This window comes from Oncorhynchus masou, chromosome 23, assembly GCF_036934945.1.
Source record: "Oncorhynchus masou masou isolate Uvic2021 chromosome 23, UVic_Omas_1.1, whole genome shotgun sequence".
Lineage (NCBI taxonomy): Eukaryota > Metazoa > Chordata > Actinopteri > Salmoniformes > Salmonidae > Oncorhynchus > Oncorhynchus masou.
The window spans coordinates 21,708,745-21,723,802 of record NC_088234.1 but is presented as its reverse complement, the minus strand read 5'-3'; the positions used below and the strand labels follow the sequence as shown (position 1 = coordinate 21,723,802).

At 45.1% G+C, this 15,058-nt stretch overlaps 1 protein-coding gene across 10 annotated transcripts in view; it reads right to left on the bottom strand.

The window, feature by feature from the left end:
- Positions 1-3,768: 3,768 nt before the first annotated feature.
- LOC135510571 (neuralized-like protein 4) overlaps positions 3,769-15,058 on the bottom strand; it is a 33,415-nt gene continuing 22,125 nt past the window's right edge. For all 10 annotated transcript variants that reach the window (XM_064931582.1, XM_064931584.1, XM_064931585.1 and 7 more), the window contains exons 18-30: positions 14,837-14,982; positions 14,477-14,695; positions 14,150-14,248; positions 13,745-13,888; positions 13,281-13,451; positions 12,969-13,127; positions 11,951-12,130; positions 7,806-7,899; positions 7,599-7,706; positions 7,343-7,487; positions 6,908-7,020; positions 6,480-6,666; positions 3,769-6,293 (exon numbers count right to left, since the gene is read on the bottom strand). In XM_064931582.1, the coding sequence (XP_064787654.1) occupies positions 6,089-6,293; positions 6,480-6,666; positions 6,908-7,020; positions 7,343-7,487; positions 7,599-7,706; positions 7,806-7,899; positions 11,951-12,130; positions 12,969-13,127; positions 13,281-13,451; positions 13,745-13,888; positions 14,150-14,248; positions 14,477-14,695; positions 14,837-14,982 (1,970 nt within the window). In that variant the 3' untranslated portion in view covers positions 3,769-6,088. The remainder of the gene's footprint in view (positions 6,294-6,479; positions 6,667-6,907; positions 7,021-7,342; positions 7,488-7,598; positions 7,707-7,805; positions 7,900-11,950; positions 12,131-12,968; positions 13,128-13,280; positions 13,452-13,744; positions 13,889-14,149; positions 14,249-14,476; positions 14,696-14,836; positions 14,983-15,058) is intronic.

Below are 15,058 nucleotides of genomic sequence, written 5' to 3'. Positions count from 1 at the left end.
GTATATTTTATGAATGGGGGGGCTGGTTCAGGTTTGATTCTAGTGAAAGAGGAAGACAGGATAGGAATCCTCATGTTATTTTACTGCACATTTATCAGTCTTTCTAATTTTCCTTTCTCCTACTCTCCTTTTGTTCCTTCCCCTCTTCATCCTCCCAAATCAGTGGAAGCTGCAGTGGGGAGGACGGCTCAAAATATTGGCCGGAACGGAGCACAGGTCTACGCCAAGGAGATTGGAGGAGGAGGAGAAAGTGGGAGGTGAGAAATGATTGGTTGAGGAGTAGTTGTTTTGTTTGCCGAATAGTTTGTCTGTAAAGAGCCTGTATGCATATTTGGGGGTGCTGAGATTTCGTTCGCAGAACATTTTGTTTTCCCCGGGCAACACACGGCAATATCAGCCCGCTAATACAGGACTAGTAAAGGCCGAGGACACTACTTTTGTGAGGAACAATTTTTTTCTCTCCAAATTTTCTTTTTTTTCCAGGGGTCCTGCAGCACACCAGGCATCCATACATCCCACAACTAAGCCTGTATAGTCAGTCAATCAAGTAGTTTTATTTATTTCACCTTTATTTAACCAGGTAGGCTAGTTGAGAACAAGTTCTCATTTATAACTGCGACCTGGCCAAGATAAAAGTAGTTTGACACATACAGCCAATAATACAGTAGAAAAGGTCTATATACAGTGTGTGCAAATGAGGTAGGATAAGGGAGGTAAGGCAATAAAAAGGCCATGGTGGCGAAGTAATGACAATATAGCAATTAAACACTGGAATGATAGGATGTGCAGAAGATGAATATGCAAGTTGAGATACTGGGGTGCAAAGGAGCAAGATAAATAAATTAATACAGTATGGGGATGAGGTAGATCGGATGGGCTATTACAGATGAGCTATGTTCAGGTGCAGTGATCTGTGAGCTGCTCTGACAGCTGGTGCTTAAAGCTAGTGAGGGAGGTAAGTCTCCAGCTTCAGAGATTTTTGCAGTTTGTTCCAGTCATTGGCAGCAGAGAACCGGAAGGCGGCCAAAGGAAGAATTAGCTTTGGGGGTGACCAGTGAGATATACCTGTTGAAGTGCGTGCTACAGGTGGGTGCTGCTATGGTGACCAGTGAGCTGAGATAAGGTGGGGCTTTACCAAGCAGAGACTTGTAGGTGACCTGGAGCCAGTGGGTGTGACGACGAGTATGAAGCGAAGATCAGCCAACGAGAGCGTACAGGTCGCTGTGGTGGGTAGTATGTGGGGCTTTGGTGACTAAACGGATGGCACTGTGATAGACTGCATCCAATTTGTTGAGTAGTGTTGGAGGCTATTTTGTAAATGACATCACCGAAGTCGAGGATTAGTAGGATGGTCAGTTTAACGAGGGTATGTTTGGCAGCATGAGTGAAGGATGCTTTGTTGCAAAATAGGAAGCCATTTCTAGATATAATCTTGGATTGGAGATGTTTTAATGTGAGTCTGGAAGGAGAGTTTACAGTCTAACCAGACACCAAGGTATTTGTAGTTGTCGGGCCCTCATGGAGTCTGTTTCTGACCGTTTGGGCAGACATGCACATTTGTGGCCTTTTGGAGGTCATTTTGTAGGGCTCTGGCAGTGCTCCTCCTTGTACAAAGGCGGAGGTAGCAGTCCTGCTGCTGGGTCGTTGCCCTCCTACGGCCTCCTTCACGTCTCCTGATGTACTGGCCTGTCTCCTGGTACCGCCTCCATGCTCTGGACACTACGCTGACAGACACAGCAAACCTTCTTGCCACAGCTCGCATTTATGTGCCATCCTGGATGAGCTGCACTACCTGAGCCACTTGTGTGGGTTGTAGACTCCGTCTCATGCTACCACTAGAGTAAAAGCACCGCCAGCATTCAAAAGTGACCAAAACATCTGCCAGGAAGCATAGGAACTGAGAAGTGGTCTGTGGTCACCACCTGCAGAACCACTCCTTTATTGGGGGTGTCTTGCTAATTGCCTATAATTTCCACCTGTTGTCTATTCCATTTGCACAACAGCGTGTGAAATTTGTCAATCAGTGTTGCTTCCTACGTGGGCAGTTTGATTTCACAGAAGTGTGATTGACTTGGAGTAACATTGTGTTGTTTAATTGTTCCCTTTATTTTTTTGAGCAGTGTACACACACACACACACAGTGTTTGCGCATGTGTCTGATCCCAATTGCCCCTCTGTTTGCAGGAGAAGAGTATGATGGTGGGAGGTGACAGCTCCGGCCTGTCTCCATCATCAGCAAGAAGAGACAGACCCAACACACAGCAATTACCCAGGGTGAAAAATAGGGAGATGGGGATGAAAGGAAGGAGTGGATCAGAAAGAGATTCAATTATTAATCTACATGCCCCATAATGATAAGGCAAAAACAATGACATTTTTGAAAATTTACAAAAAATAAACTGAAATATCTTATTTACATAAATTATTCAAACACTTTGCTAGGAGACTTGACAGTGTGCTCAGGTGCATCCTGTTTCCATTGATCATCTTTGAGATGTTTCTACAACTTGGAGTCCACCTGTGGTAAATTCAATGGATTGGACATGATTTGGAAAGGTCCCACAGTTGACAGTGCAAGGACTCAGAACATGAGAAACAAGATTCTCTGTTTTGATGAAACCAAGATTGAACCCTGTCCTGAAAACCAAGTGTCACGTCTGGAGGAAACCTGGCACCATCCCTACGGTGAAGCATGGTGGTGGCAGCATCATGCATTGGGGTTGGTTTTCAGCTGTAGGGACTGGGAGACTAGTCAGGATCGAGGAAAAGATGAACTGCGCAACAGAGATCCTTGATGAAAACCTGCTCCAGAGCGCTCAGGACCTCAGACTGGGGCGAAGGTTCACCTTCCAACAGGACAACGACCCTAAGTATATACGCAGGAGTGGTTCTGGGACAAGTCTGAGTGGCCCAGCCAGAGCCCAGACTTGAACCTAATCGAACATCTGGAGAGACCTGAAAATAGCTCTGCAGCGATGCTCCTCATCCAACCTGAAAGAGCTTGAGAGGATCTGCAGAGAAGAATAGGAGAAACTTCCCAAAAACAGGTGTACCAGGCCTGTAGCATCATACCCAAGAAGACTCAAGGCTGTAGTCGCTGCTAAAGGTGCTTCAACAAAGTATTGATTAAAGGGTCTGAATACTATGTAAATATTACCTTTTTTATATTTTCAAAAATGTCTAGAAATCTGTTTTTGCTTTGTCATTATGGGGTAGTGTGTAGATTGATGAGGGGGAAAAAAACATTTTAATCCATTTTAGAATAAGGCTGTCATGTAGCAAAATGTGGAAAAGGCAAGGGGTATGAATAGTTTCCGAAGGCCCTGTATATTGACTGATGTGGGTGGGTGTGTGTTTCATGCAGTGTTCACGTGCTAGTCGGAACTGGGAAACTCAGAAATGTTCGACTTGCTAACTGGTTGTAGTTCCACATGTGCCATGTGTTTAACCAGTTAGCAAGTCGGAAATGACAGTTTCCTTTAGTTCTGACCTAGGATCCGACAAGCACTTGAACGAGTTATAAAAACACAACCTGCAAATCAAGTGAGCCGCCAGTTTTTTTGGAAAGCTGAACGAACACTATTGACATTAAGGAATCAGTCCTATAAATATTTTTGAAAAAAGATGTGATTGAGGACATATGCAACACTGCAATGACATGTCAGTGACTGGAGAAAGAAATTATACTACCCCAATTTTTTTTTTTATGGGAACCAAAAGAAGCGCCTTAAAAGGAGTAACACACGAAGGCAATCCAGAGTCATAATGTGCACTGTCTATTGGTTTATTCATTTAAAAAAAAAATTTTTTTTACAAATCAAGAAGATGATGTTATGTAACAGCCTGTACAATGCAACATACAGGACAAAAAAGGGGAAAAAAGAATACAAATTGATTCTCGTAAAAAGCAGCACTGGGCTTTTAAACAACCCCATATATTTTTCACATTTTGATTGAACGTTGCAAGTACATTTTTCAAACCCCACCTTTGCAATAAGTTAGTTTACACACAGTTTTGTGTGAGGAAAGTCGTCAACCTTGAATCTTGACTCGATACCACTGTTTTCCTCACCTTTTTTGTCAAAACAATGACTTGGCAAGATGGCGGGGTTATTTATGCATGTAGTGATGTATGTAATACGTAAGTATCTCAGATTATTTTGTTGCCAAACAAAACAGAATGGTTAAAAGATATGCTTTGAAGAGCTGTCCACATACAAAAAAAAAATGCTGAATATTTTAATCAGGAATTAATGAACCCCTGTGTTAATCTATGTAATGCATTATGTAAAATAGAGGGAGTTTGTTTTAACATGAAGCAGACCGGTAGAACGTAAACGGACTACAAAAAACCGACAAAAACCCTAATGAATCACATTCGCAATGTAAACTCCAGCATCAGGGCCTGCATTTCATAAAGACACTCCATTTACCAAGAGTCTTTGCATGAACACGCCAGGGTGAAGCCACACCCCTATGATGTGATTGGCTCTGAACATTCCCCCCTGGTAAACGATGTCAGAATGGATGGATCAAAGAGGGAGACTTAAACGTAACCAGTGTAAACAATGTGTTAAAACGGGCATGTTCAGCAGTGTACAACGTTGTGGAAAGTTCAGGTAGAAATACCTTTAGAACAAACATGCCTCTCTGGTATAAAATCCTGTCAACTCCATTCATGACATTTCTATCTGCAACAATCCACAATGTTTTCCTCCTGAACTAGCTATAGAAAATGAGAGAATGAGGAGAGATCTTCAGGTCCGGGCCCATTTCGATCACGAGTTGAAATGGAATCGGGCCTGGGTCTTTATGCATCAAGGTCATGTTCAGTAGGGCACACTGTAAGAATGACTTTTTGCAACAGAACTGTGCATTGGCCAAGCGCCGGTAGAACCTCCCCTTTCAAAAAAGGATTCTCCCTGCTGAACACGCCCCTGGTATTCCCTCTACAAAGCATGTGTAGAATCCCTCTAATCTCCAGTGAAGTGAATATGACACGGGGTAAAGCAGTGATAGGGGAGAATTCGGGAGACGAAGCTTAACGGCCAGATTGGCCGGTTGAAAAAAACATTAAAAATTTCTCTCCCACTAGTTCTGACGGTGGTGTTAGTGTCCATCTCTATTGTCCTTCATGGCTTCCCCTCCTCATCCGCACTGATATGAATGAACCGGAACTGAACGGGTGAAAGGAAATTCCCATTAGGCAACAGCCACCTGATCGTTTTCACCTATCCTGTGTTTTCAGATCAGTGCAGTTAGTGTTACACCTGTAAACATTTTGCACCAGTTTGAGTTCCTCCCTCTACGGGTGCTCTCAGGTCCTTCAGTTCACGGTTCTTTTCCAGTCTTTTTTCCTTGTTTGATCTAATGCTCTTTCTCTCAATTTCCTTCTGACCTGTGGTTAAGTCTTTCGCTTAAAAAATAATAATCCAATAGCCAGTGACCGTGTGGCGGTCGACGTTGCGAGGTGGTTCAACAAACGGTCCAGGTCTTGGAATGCAACAGGACCGGTTTCGGGTTGTGCACTCAGCCTTTTCTCAGGAGAACCATCCCTCCGTACTTGAGGAGACTGATCAGTCTGGGGTAAAGGGGTTGATTAAAAAACAAGCTAGAGAGTGAGGCAGGGAACAACAGAGACCGGGAAGACAAAACTGCTCTAAAATAAAAATGGCTGTGACAAAAAACAAGTGTTGTATTATGACGAATAAAAAAAAATGTAAAATACATGTTAAAATTTTAAAATAAAAATCGCCCACGAAGTGTCCAAAACAAAGTGCAGGCAGTGTCTGTCTGGTTGTTCTTCTCTGAATCCACCCTAGTCCCTCCCTGTTAAGTGTCAGAGAACAAAAAAAAAAAAAAAAAAAAAAAAAAAAAAAAAAAACAATTGTCCTAAACAAACAAAACAATGCTGAATTGTCAATCAACAAACCACCCAGCAACAGGAGGGAAATTCCCTAATTCCAAAGACTCCCAAAGTTTGTAATTTGGTTGATGGAGAAGTAGTAGTTTTGGAGGCACTGCTGGGAGAGAGTAGCTCCCTTTCCCCCTCTCTCTCCATCCAACAATCTCTTCACTACTCCCGCTATCATTCCACCCGTATGAGCAGGCCGTAGAGGAGGGTGCCCCCCTGATCCTTGGTGATCCACTCGATCTCTGTGTTGCTGAAGCGGGGATCCAGGGGTTCGATGGCTCCCAGAGTCTGGGGCCCCACCTTATAGGATCCCGGCCGGACACACACCTGGAAACCCACCTGGGCCTGGTGACAGCAGTGAGACCGGGGGTCCCGGAATCTGGAGGGAGAGAGTGAAAGGGCAGAGTGAGGAGATCAGGAGTCATGGGAAGAAGAATGAAAGCAAGACAGTGAAAGAACAAGATAGTAATCATTTCAATTTGAATAACAGCAAAAGGCGAAGAGGATGAGAGAGAAAACAGAGAAAGACAGGGTAGAAAACAGTGGTAGTGAGTGACACACGTACTGCACTTTGGGGGCGAACATCTCCAGGCCGGAGTAGCGCATGGTGGGGGACAGCTGAACCCGGGGCACCTCCCGGTCCCGTTCCCTGTCCCTGTCAGGGAGGCTGTTGCTGCTGTTCTCCTCTGGCTCACTGTAGCCGTTAGGACCCTCCGTCTTCACCGGAGATACAGAGAAGATGGACGACGTCCCTGAAACACCAAGACAACACGGTTTAGTTCATTTACAACACCCTCAACATTCTTTAAATCATGAGTGGAAATGGTTCTGGAAATCAACCATGTTTTTCAAAAGGCTAGAAATGCGGTCATTGCTTTCGGAGAGAAACACAACAGTTTGAGGCGATAGGCTCATCAAAATAAGCAACCTGTGGTCAATTCACAATCGTTTGTTGGTCCAAAAGTGGATAAGGAAATAAATGTTGTGTCGTACCAGAGAGCAGCTGGGCATGGTCCAGTGTGCGTCTGAGGGCCCCTACGCTGGTGCCGTGGTAGGCTATGTGCCACTGCTTAAACGAATTGGACACATCACAGTGGGGCTTGATCCTGCAGGAAGGAGAACACACACACCAAGATGTTAGATAACCCCTCTACCAGAGTCCTATGACATTGATACTCAGACAGTTTTCAGAGCTTTACTGTATAATATTTTTTACTTTCATTCTTCCCTTCTCTCGCCAAAGCAAAAAATAAGTAATTAAGTAATTTGTTAATTGAACTAGATAAAACTAATTCATGCTGATTAATTGGACTTGAAGAGTACCGTCACTGATGTTAAGAGTGATTGGTTGAACATAGTTCACACTACAGTGTGATTGGATGAAGACAGTTTTTGAAGCCCACTGATTGGCTGTCTGTAACTTCTGACCTCAGAGCGAAGCGGCACCAGCCAAAGGGCAGGGCGTAGTCCCGTGGGGGCTCCCCTCTCTTGTAGTAGGACTCGTCCCCCCGCAGCTTGTGGCACGACTCACAGTAACACAGGTTATACTTGGCATCCTCGTTGAAGTAACCATCTGAGAGAGATGATAGGGGGAGGGGGCAAAGGGAGGGAGAGAAAATCTAAATATGGGAGAAGTTACGATTAAGAGCGAGAAGGCAGTACACAAAGACCGTGTGTTCCTCACCTGGCAGTGTCAGCAGGTCCTTGAAGCGCGAGCACAGGGCCTGGTACTCACAGGTCTTGTTGGGGTTGACCTCTGGATGGGGCATCCAGCAAACACTCTCTTTGATCCCTAGAGGTCAGATGTCAAAGGTTAGCATTTTTTCAGCCCAGAGCCACAGATTTAAAGGGTCTGTATAGTTGCCCAAGTATCATGCTCTCCTCCTCTCACCATCAACCATGTCCGCTTTCTCCATGTCGCCCTGGCAACGTGCCTTGATGCTCTCTCCTCCCACGGTCGCCACGTTGTTGGTCACTATGGTAACCTGCCATGACAACGACATCAGAGGGTGTCACTGAATTCTCTCGGCCCCTGGTGCCACACAGATAAAGTAGTCCCAGGCCAGGTAACTGAGATTATTAAACCGGTCTGGTGGGAGGGCTGGGATCACGCAGTTAAATACCTACCCAGGACGGAGCGTCTAAATGAGATTATGACTGTTCCATGTGTAACGTTAGCCAGATGGAGGTATTTCAGGATTAAAGGTCATAGAGCAAAATACTAGCAGATTAGAGTTTCTAGCTACTGATCTAAAAGTGGTCCTGAGTAGGACTGAGTCTCAAATCAAACTTTGTCACATGTGCCAAATACAACAAGTGTAGACCTTACAGTGAAATGCTTACTTACAAGCCCTTAACCAACAGTGCAGTTCAAGAAGATTGAAGAAAATATTTACCAAATAAACGAAAGTAAAAAATAAATAAAAAGTTATACCAAAACGAGGCTATATACGGGGTAGAGTTCGACCGATTAAATCGGAATGGCCGATTAATTAGGGCCGATTTCAAGTTTTCATAACAATCGGAAATCGTTATTTTTGGACACCGATTTTTTACCTACGCCTTTATTTAATCTTTATTTAACTAGGCAAGTCAATTAAGAACACATTCTTATTTTCAATGACACCCTAGGAACGGTGGGTTAACTGCCTCCTTCAGGGGCAGAACGGCAGATTCTTATCTTGTCAGCTCGGGGGATTCAATCTTGCAACCTTACAGTTAACTAGACCAACGCTCTAACCACCTGCCTCATTGCACTCCACGAGGAGACTGCCTGTTACACGAATGCAGTAAGCCAAGGAAAGTTGTAGCTAGCATTAAACTTCTTATAAAAACCAAACATAATCACTAGTTAACTACACATGGTTGATGATATTACTAGTTTATCTAGCGTGTTCTGCGTTGCATATAATCGATGCGGTGCGTAACGTTGCTCCAATGTGTACCTAACCATAAACATCAATGCCTTTCTTAAAATCAATACACAGAAGTATATATTTTTAAACCTGCATATTTAGCTAAAAGAAATTCAGGTTAGCAGGCAATATTAACCAGGTGAAATTGTGTCACATCTCTTGCGTTCATTGCACGCAGAGTCAGTGTATATGCAACAGTTTGGGCCGCCTAATTCGCCAGAATTTTACGTAATTATAAAATAACATTGAAGGTTGTGCAATGTAACAGGAATATTTAGACTAATGGATGCCACCAGTTAGATAAAATACGGAACGGTTCCGTATTACACTGAAAGAATAAACGTCTTATTTTCGAGATGATAGTTACCGGATTCGACCATATTAATGACCTAAGGCTTGTATTTCTGTGTGTTATTATGTTATAACTCAGTCTATGATTTGATAGAGCAGTCTGACTGAGCGGTGGTAGGCAGCAGCAGGCTCGTAAGCATTAATTCAAACAGCACTTTTATGCGTTTGCCAGCAGCTGTTTATGACTTCAAGCCTATCAACTCCCGAGATGAGGCTGGTGTAACCGATGTGAAATGGCTAGCTAGTTAGCAGGGGCAGGGTGCACTCTAATAGCGTTTCAAACATCACTCGCTCTGAGACTTGGAGTGGTTGTTCCCCTTGCTCTGCATGGGTAACGCTGTTTCGAGGGTGGCTGTTGTCGATGTGTTCCTGGTTTGAGCTCAGGTAGGAGCGAGGAGAGGGACGGAATCTATACTGTTACACTGGTAATACTAAAGTGCCTACAAGAACATCCAATAGTCAAAGGTTAATGAAATACAAATGGTAGAGAGAGAAAGTCCTATTATTCCTATAATAACTACAACCTAAAACTTCTTACCTTAACTCATGTTAAAAGGAACCTCCAGCTTTCATGTTGTCATGTTTTGAGCAAGGAACTGAAACGTTAGCTTTCTTACATGGCACATATTGCACTTCTACTTTCTTCTCCAACACTTTGTTTTTGCATTATTTAAACCAAATTGAACATGTTTCATTGTTTATTTGGGGCTAAATTGATTTTATTGATGCATTATATTAAGTTAAAATAAGTGTTCATTCAGTATTGTTGTAATTGTCATTATTACAAATAAATACATTTTATTTTTTCAAATCGGCGTCGGCTATTTTTGGTCCTCCACTAATCGGTATCGGCGTTGAAAAATCATAAATCGGTCTAACTCTAATACGGGGGTACCGGTATCGAGGCAGTGTGCGGGGGTACAGGTTTGAGGCCATTTGTACATGTAGGTAGAGGTGAAATGACTGCATCGATAATAAACAGAGAGAAGCAGCAGTGTACAAAACAAATGGATGGGGGCTCAATGTAATGGTCCAGTGGCCATTTGATTCATTGTTCAGCAGTCTTAAGGCTTGGGGGTAGAAGCTGTTAAGGAGTCTTTAGGTCCTAGACTTGGCACTCCGGTACCGCTTGCCGTGCTGTAGCAGAGAAAACAGTCCATGACTTGGGTGACTGGAGTCCCTGACAATTTTATGTGCTTTCCTCTGACACCGCCTAATACAGTTGAAGTCGGACGTTTACATACACCTTAGCCAAATACATTTAAACTCAGTTTTTCACAGTTCCTGACATTTAATCCGAGTAAAAATTCCCTGTCTTTGCTTAGTTAGGATCGCCACTTTATTTTAAGAATGTGAAATGTCAGAATAATAGTAGAGTGCTTTGTGATGGCCACTCCTTTGTTGTCCTTAAGCCATTTTGCCACAAGTTTGGAAGTATGCTTGGGGTCATTGTCCATTTGGAAGACCCATTTGCGACCAAGCTTTAACTTCCAGACTGATGTCTTGATGTTGCTTCAATACATCCACATAATTTTCCTACCTCATGATGCCATCTATTTTGTGAAGTGCACCAGTTCCTCCTGCAGCAAAGCAAAATAAATAAATAAAGTAAGGAAAGAGGTAGTTGTTTGGGCTTAATTATCGATCGGCTATGTACAGGTACAGTAATATGTGAGCTGCTCTGACAGCTGGTGCTTAAAGCTAGTGAGGGAGGTAAGTGTTTCCAGTTTCAGTGATTTTTGTAGTTCATTCCAGTCATTGGCAGCAGAGAACTGGAAGGAGAGGGGGCCAAAGTAAGAATTGGTTTTGGGGGCGACCAGGCAGCTATACCTGCTGGAGCGCGTGCTACAGGTGGGTGCTGCTATGGTGACCAGTGAGCTGAGATAAGGGGGGACTTTACCTAGCAGGGTCTTGTAGATGACCTGGAGCCCATGGGTTTGGCGACGAGTATGAAGCGAGGGCCAGCCAACGAGAGCGTACAGGTCGTGGTGGTTGGTAGTATATGGGGATTTGGTGACAAAACGGATGGCACTGTGATAAACTGCATCCAATTTATTGAGTAGGGTATTTTAGGCTATTTTGTAAATTACATCGCCAAAGTCGAGGATTGGTAGGATGGTCAGTTTTACAAGGGTATGTTTGGCAGCATAAGTGAAGGATGTTTTGTTGCGAAATAGGAAGCCATTTCTAGATTTAACTTTGGATTGGAGATGTTTGATGTGAGTCTGGAAGGAGAGTTTACAGTCTAACCAGACACCTAGGTATTTGTAGTTGTCCACATATTCTACGTCAGAGCCGTCCAGAGTAGTGATGTTGGACAGGCGGGCAGGTGCAAGCAGTGATCGGTTGAAGAGCATGCATTTTAGTTTTACTTGTATTTAAGAGCAATTGGAGGCCACGGAAGGAGAGTTGTATGGCATTGAAGCTCGCCTGGAGGGCTGTTAACAGTGTCCAAAGAAGGGCCAGAAGTATACAGTGGTGTCGTCTGCGTAGAGGTGGATCAGAGACTCACCAGCAGCAAGAGGTACATCATTGATGTACACAGAGAAGAGAGGCGGTCCAAGAATTGAACCCTGTGGCACCCCCATAGAGACTGTCAGAGGCCCGGACAACAGGCCCTCCGATTTGACACAACTCTATCAGAGAAGTAGTTGGTGAATCAGGCGAGGCAATCATTAGAGAAACCAAGGCTATTCGTTTCTTAACTTCCTCGACCTCTAAAATTATTCTGACGGTTTGGAAAGGGGGTGGGGGGGGGAGACAGACGTACCTGTTCACACTGTCCGTATAGGTCTATGAGGGGGTAACATGGCGTAGGGATATCCTGGGCTGCTACTCCCTGGTCCATACCGTTCACATAAAGGTGCAGACAGCTGTTCCCATCCACCAGCAGACCCAGGACTGTACCCTCTGGACATGTGTCCAGGTTAGGACCATAGTTCTCACAGATCTGATGGGGAGGAGAAGTGATGGCGGGAAAGAGAGAAGAGGGAGAGATATCCATTAAGCTTTGTGTTGTGTTTGTCTTGCTATCTGTACCTTGAGTGTGTGCGCAGTGTTTCCCCTAGGATTTCATTCAGTAGCTGTGGCAGAGATAGTGGAGGGGACCTTCTCACAGTCGTACAACAAAACTTATGGCGACTTTTCCCCCCAACTCAAATGCATGAAAATAAAAACTGCCCTCTTTCTTTGAAACTCAAGGACAGTTGAATTGTATCTCTTGATCTCAATAACATCACCAGCCACTTATGTGTGTGTGTGTATATATATATTTTTTTTAAAATTAATTTTAACCCTTTTTTTCTCCCCAATTTCGTGGTATCCAATTGTTGTAGTAGCTACTATCTTGTCTCATCGCTACAACTCCCGTACGGGCTCGGGAGAGATGAAGGTTGAAAGTCATGCGTCCTCCGATACACAACCCAACCAGCCGCACTGCTTCTTAACACAGCGCCATCCAACCCGGAAGCCAGCCGCACCAATGTGTTGGAGGACACACCGTGCACCTGGCAACCTTGGTTAGCGCGCACTGCGCCCGGCCCGCCACAGGAGTCGCTGGTGCGCGATGAGACAAGGACATCCCTACCGACCAAGCCCTCCCTAACCCGGACGACGCTAGGCCAATTGGAACTTGCTGTTCCTCGTCACTGATCTTAAAAGCTCATCTTGGCAGAATGTAAAAAAAAAAAGGGGGGTATTTGCAGTGGCGGCAATGACTTAGCAGCGGCGGTGTGCCACTGCGAAATGAACATAGGGGAAACACTGACGTGTGTGTGTGTGTGCAGTACCTTCAGTGAGTTGTGGAAGACAGAGTCTCTCTGCAGCAGCCACACAGAGCGTTTTAGACAGCACGCAGTGGAGGGAAAGTTGAGGCGGTCTGGGGAGTGGCCGATCACCCCTAGCGACAGGGACGACGTCCACGATGCGTTCAGGCGGTCGATCTGAAACTATGGCAACATTGATAGTCAAAATGTCATTCACAAACTATGGTGACAGAATGCAGTATAAAATATGATGTGTCCCTATACAACAATTAAACACCCCCTTGGCTACCCCAATCAAATCCTGACACAGACAGACCCCTAACCCCACCACAGTACCTGGAACAGTTGTTGTCGGGGCAGGGGTTGTGCTGTGACTAGGAGGCCCTGGTTGTAGCTGGAGACACGGGCCGCCGTCAGGTTCTCATGGGACAGCTGGATGTTCTTCCCATGGTTCTCCAGGAAGGTCATGACTGTGTTGGGCACCAGGGCCGGCTCACCACCCTCAACCTGGTGGATGAAGAGAGGAGAGATGGAGTGAGATGGAGAGATGAAACAAACTGTATTTAGGAAGGTGTTTCCTAATGTTTTGTACACCTACCTATGTACAACCACCGATAACGCAATTTCAGGTTTCCTACTGTACTTTGAGATGCTTGACAAAAGTGAAGAAATAAAAATTCCACACACTCTTACTTTAGACAAAGTCTAACATTGTTGTTGTCAAGCTATAATCACTAAAGATCCCAGCGAAAGCATATCATCCATCGCACCCCCCCCCCATCCCCACACCCGTGTCTCACCGGCGTACGGTCCTCCTCTCCTTCGCTACAGCTGTCTGAGGAGAGGGAGGGGGCCTTGACGCTCCCTGCGTCCTCCAGCACCGACGAACTGACGATGGACACTGCTGTCACACGACCATACAGGTCCAACACTGCATACACGTTCTATAAGTAGGGGAGAGAGGTAGGGTGGTAGTAAAACAAGGAAAATTGTGGGGACATTTCACCGGTCCCAAGGAAATAGGCTATTTTAGACTTAGGTTTACAATTAGGGTAAGGAGTTAGGGCTAGGGTGTAAAGTAAACAGGATTTTGAATGGGAATCAATGTTTTGGTCCCCACAAGGATAGGAACACAATTGTGCGTGTGAATTGAACAAGTATGACGTGTGTATGAGAGAACTGTTGTTCATGAAGAGTGTGTGTACCTTGGCCACAGCGGTGGCAGCTGGTCCCATGTCCTCTCCATCGATAAGGACGTGCATGGTGTCATCGCTGCATCTCTTCACCCCGACACGGTTACCCACCTAGACACACACAATACAACACAGGCATCAAATGTAGTACCTACTTATCTATTCCATCACAATCCGTCTTTCCATTCCATATGCACTAATGTTTGTAGTCTCCATCTTTCAATCCCAACTAGTTGTTCCCTCCACCTCTTTCATTGTTTCTCTCTGTGCAACAAATTACAAAATAAGTACAAAGTATTGATTCAACAGAGCTTTGGAATCCCACGCCCTGTCTCTCACCGTCAGTCTGTCCAGGGAGGCGCCGTAGTTCTGTCTCTGCAGGAGCCCGTTGCGTCTGACCTCTGACCCGGCTAGCAGCCAGGTTACCTTGGACCGGAGCTGTGTGAGGGAGGGGGACAGGCCTGACATGGGGCAGGAGGGCAGCTCTGGAGGGGCTAGGGTGGTCAGACCCATGTGGAGGGAACCAGACCACTGGTCATCCACCTCGTCTATCTTCACCTGGAGATGGGTGGAGAGGACAATACTACAACGTCAATAGTGAATGTTATGCGCGTGCATATATAAGACAACAGATGACTCAAGTGTTATGAAAATAGAGCGATCTGATTGCGTCTGGGTAGATAACAGAGCACTACTCACCTCAAACAGTTCGTCTGTTTTGAGTTCCTTGGCGCTGAAGACGATGCCGTGTGCGTATCCTCCCACCCTGACGGCCTGGCAGCCCTCTCCCAGTAGAACCACGTTCTTACCATGCTTGCTGTGGAGCCGGTGGGCCACGCCTGCCACTACGCATGTAAGGAAGAAGGAGAGACGTGAGCCTGTCTGTCGTTCAACGACTTAGATTCATAGCCTGAGAGAAAA